The 4,061-nt window shown below is 31.5% G+C and overlaps 1 protein-coding gene across 1 annotated transcript; it reads left to right on the forward strand.

The window, feature by feature from the left end:
* The first annotated feature begins 647 nt into the window (after window positions 1-647).
* Window positions 648-3,400, forward strand: LOC108733689 (neural Wiskott-Aldrich syndrome protein). Its single transcript, XM_025979447.1, is given in 10 exon segments — window positions 648-991; window positions 1,059-1,286; window positions 1,372-1,471; window positions 1,531-1,626; window positions 1,682-1,833; window positions 1,898-2,071; window positions 2,168-2,257; window positions 2,260-2,430; window positions 3,035-3,139; window positions 3,218-3,400. Coding segments are annotated over 10 exon segments (1,374 nt in total). The 5' UTR covers window positions 648-895; the 3' UTR covers window positions 3,380-3,400.
* The last annotated feature ends 661 nt before the right edge of the window (window positions 3,401-4,061 follow it).

Below are 4,061 nucleotides of genomic sequence, written 5' to 3' on the forward strand. Positions count from 1 at the left end.
CTATAGTACAACTGTAGGGATAGGTATACAGGGGCAAAATATTAGTATGTTTAGATTTGCAGATGATATNATATTGATAATTTTGGGATAACGTTAACAATTTTAAGAGTGAAAATCAAAATCTGTTATTAGCATTAAATGCTAGACAGACCTCTTTACATTTCCTCAATATTGTCATATTTTTATAATAACTTTTTAAGAAATTGGAAATTTAAGAGCGCATCTTTTGTGCCATTTTATATATGTTTATTGATGTCTATGAGAATTCAAAATCTGATTCCACAACTAATTTCTACATGTTTCTTTTTGTTTTCTCCATTTATTCATGTTTATGACGAAAACTGAAAATTTACAAACGTATTTCATATTGTTTTTTTAATTAAGTGTTAATATTTATTTATTATATCTGTCCAGATTAAACATTATTTATTAATTACTACCATGCATGCTACTAAAGATATTTCGCTACATACTCTAAGCCTCTAACTAACACTTTTCAAAATAATCGTTTACTGCTTTACAATTTTACGAACGACTTTGTAGTTTTAAATTTAATTTTTTCCCGCATCTTGGTTAGTTGTGTTTTCTATTAATATATAGCGCCACATGAGACATAAAATGTCAAAAATTTGTAAGGTTCTGTTTTTGTTCCACATTGACATTTGTGACATTATGGTGTGAATATTGAAGGTTGTGACTAATAAAAAAACCAAAATCTTTAATTATCCTGAAGAAATTGCAACTGCTAATTAATGAATTTCCTTTGCCGTTATAATTATTACTACTTTTGTAGCATTTTAAGTAAAATACACCCAACAGCAATGAACTACTGTATATGATAAGTAACGTTGATTACTAATCCTTATAAGACGAATATTGTAGGGCGTTTACAATTATGTCTCAACGTAATAAATATGAAAATAAAAATAGTGGATTACTTACAAAAGAAGAAAATGAACAAGTATTTGGGCTACTTGGAAACCGCTGTCAGGTATATCCTACAATTTAATTATACAAATCAACTATGAATTTCTTAATTAACCATAGTATGATTTTAGTCTTTGGCAACAACTGTTATTCAACTTTTTCTTACTCAACCACCGCACCACATGCAGTGGATTAAAAGGGACACAGGAGTTTTATGCTTCGTTAGGGACAATGTGAGAAAAAACTTCTTTTTTAGATTATACTGTTTAAGGCGAAATAATATGGTGTGGGAACAAGAAATGTATGATAATATGGAATATATAGCAGCATGTCCATTTTTTCATACATTTGAGGGTGAGGTAAGTAAACAAAATTTAGTAGTTTCTACTTTAGATAAAGTATATACGCATTAATTTTACTTTCAATTATTTCTGTTTCATATAGGAATGCATTGTAGCATTTAATTTTGCTAATACATTAGAAGCTAAAGAATTAAAAGGTATTGTAGAAACAAGAATTCAAACAAAAAGGAAAAAGCTAGAAGGTAACAGTTTATTTTACTATGATTATATGCCATGATTTTGATATATAACTTTATTGTAGAGAAAAGATTAAAGAATTTCATGCAGGACAATAGTGATCAACCAAGATTGCCAACAAGCAATGATTTATCATTTTACAAAAAAACTGTTGATCCTGGTAAATATCTCTTTCATTTAATTAAATACTATCAACTTAAATATTTCATGTATAGCTGAAAGAAAAGCAAAACGAAGAAGAAATATTACCAAGGCTGATATTGGTAATCCATCTGAGTTTCGGCATATTTCACATGTTGGGTGGGACCCAGATAAAGGGTTTGACATTACGGGTAATGACCCACATTTAACTGAATTCTTTCGAAAGGTACACTTAAAATTAATTACTTTTAAAAATTTTCTAAGTAACAATTAATCAAAAAACTTCTTAGGCTGGTGTCTCAGAAGAACACCTCAAGGATAAGAATACACGTGAATTTATTTATGATTTTATAAATCAAAACAGAGCTGCATATCAAGAGGAAGTTAGTTCTGTTCCTCCTGTGCCTGCTCCATCCACGGGACCGCCTGTTCCCCCACGAACTGCACCAAGAACTCCCCACAGTGTAAGTAATAAAGCTCTTTATTTTTCATGCACATGTATATATAAAAAGTAATAAAAATAGTTTCATAGTTTCTATTCATTCATTTTTATTTAATAGAGGGTTGCACCACCCCCACCTCCTCCTGCTCAGCAACAACTCAAACCTCCTATGGTAGTAAGAAATAATAATTCACAAGGTAATGCTCTACATTNATTGAAGTTATTTCTCCACCACCTCCTCCTATGCCTACCAATAATGCAGCACCCGCTCCACCACCTACACCCGCACCCCCACCTGCACCCGTACTACCTCCTGTACCTGCTGCACCAGATTCTCATGCAGCCCTTTTGGCCAGCATACGAGAAGGCACAACGTTAAAGGTATTTTTTTGTTGTTGTATATTTGCAATTTTAATTGTTTTCCTACATTAAAACTGAATATGGTACCTATTAAAATCAGCATAAAAAAATATATAAAATGTTAATCTTTGTCCTTACTGCTTTTGAAGATTAAGGACCATAATTAAAATACACTGTTTATTTTAATACTTTGAATTGAAGAGGACTTTTAAGACCGCAACATGGAGTGGCTAAATACATGACTGAAATGGGACCTAAATTTCAATGAAGACCTATATGCTAACGACTTTTTTATTTGAAGTGGCAAGCTTTTAGGAGCATATGCATTCTGTTTTTGTAATTCACGATTTTATCGCTCATTTTCTTTCTACAGGCAAATATCGCTAGTCTCCATTTCTAAAAGAAAAAAGATTATTTCCTTCTATATGGAGCAATTACTTTATGTAGTTGGTGACCCTGTTTATGGCTTCGCCTGTTGAGTCCCATTTGTTAGACATAATATAAACTACATTTAAACTGTTAGTTTTATATGATCTGAAGCTTTATCTTGATACAATTAAATTCAAAATTTCCCAAATAAGGAACGTTTATATTGTACCTATAACACCTAATTTGTTAATTGCAGTCTGTGGAGCTAAGGAAAGAAGTTGAAGAGGACAGCTCAGCTCGAGATGCAAGAGGTGACTTGATGCACGAAATAAGAAAAGGCTTCCAGTTAAAACCAGCATCTGTAAGTTTAAAATAATTCCTTTTTTACATTTTCATAAGTTTACTAACAACATACAAATAATATTAAATCTTCTTATAGGAACGAGAGATCAAGGCTGCACCTTCAGTATCACAGGAGCAGCCTTCAGGTGATTTGGCTAGTGCACTTGCAAGAGCATTAGCTGCTCGTAGCAAAGTCATTCACTCTGAGGACGAGAGCACCTCTGATACCGATTCGAATTATGATGAATGGGATGATTAAAGAAATATATTTATTTTTAATAAAAAACAGTGTTTTGTAATCTAATCTAGGTCTACCTCTACCCCTCCTAACTCCTGTTTCTGCCTCGAATATGTCCCNGTATTAATTATTATTATTTCTATTGTTTCAAAACTCTACGATTATCGGGGTGGTTGTGGTCTATTTTAATAATTTTTTTTAATAGAAAAAGGATCCTTTTGTATTTAAAATTAGAGTACCCTATTTCGAGCGTCATTGTCTGTCTTTATTTTCCGAATACTTGCTCTGTTTAACAATGGTCTGCTTGAACGGTTGACCGAGAGAAGAAGACATTTCCCTAATTTTTAATATAAATAGCAATTAGAAATTTGTTTTGAAGATTAATATCTCATTTTTGTATAAATTAAACTTTTTTGAACTTGTATTATGAAGAGAATGTGTTTGCTTCCTCATTAGGTAATATGTGGTATTCAATTTTGGAAAATAAGGGCTCAAATAATGTTGAAAGCTCTATTATCGAGATGATTGTAGTGTGGTGAATGGATCTTGCTTTGATTTTAATTGTCACCCATTATTCTCAGAATCTCTCTTTACTATTCCTATTCCTAAACTATTATTAAAAATTTGTCTTGAATATTCAAGCATTTTTGAATGAAATAATCCTTTCTCACTATGTATTATAAGGAAAATGTGTTAATTTCTG

Source organism: Agrilus planipennis, unplaced genomic scaffold, assembly GCF_000699045.2.
Source record: "Agrilus planipennis isolate EAB-ADULT unplaced genomic scaffold, Apla_2.0 scaffold909, whole genome shotgun sequence".
In the NCBI taxonomy this organism is placed as follows: domain Eukaryota; kingdom Metazoa; phylum Arthropoda; class Insecta; order Coleoptera; family Buprestidae; genus Agrilus; species Agrilus planipennis.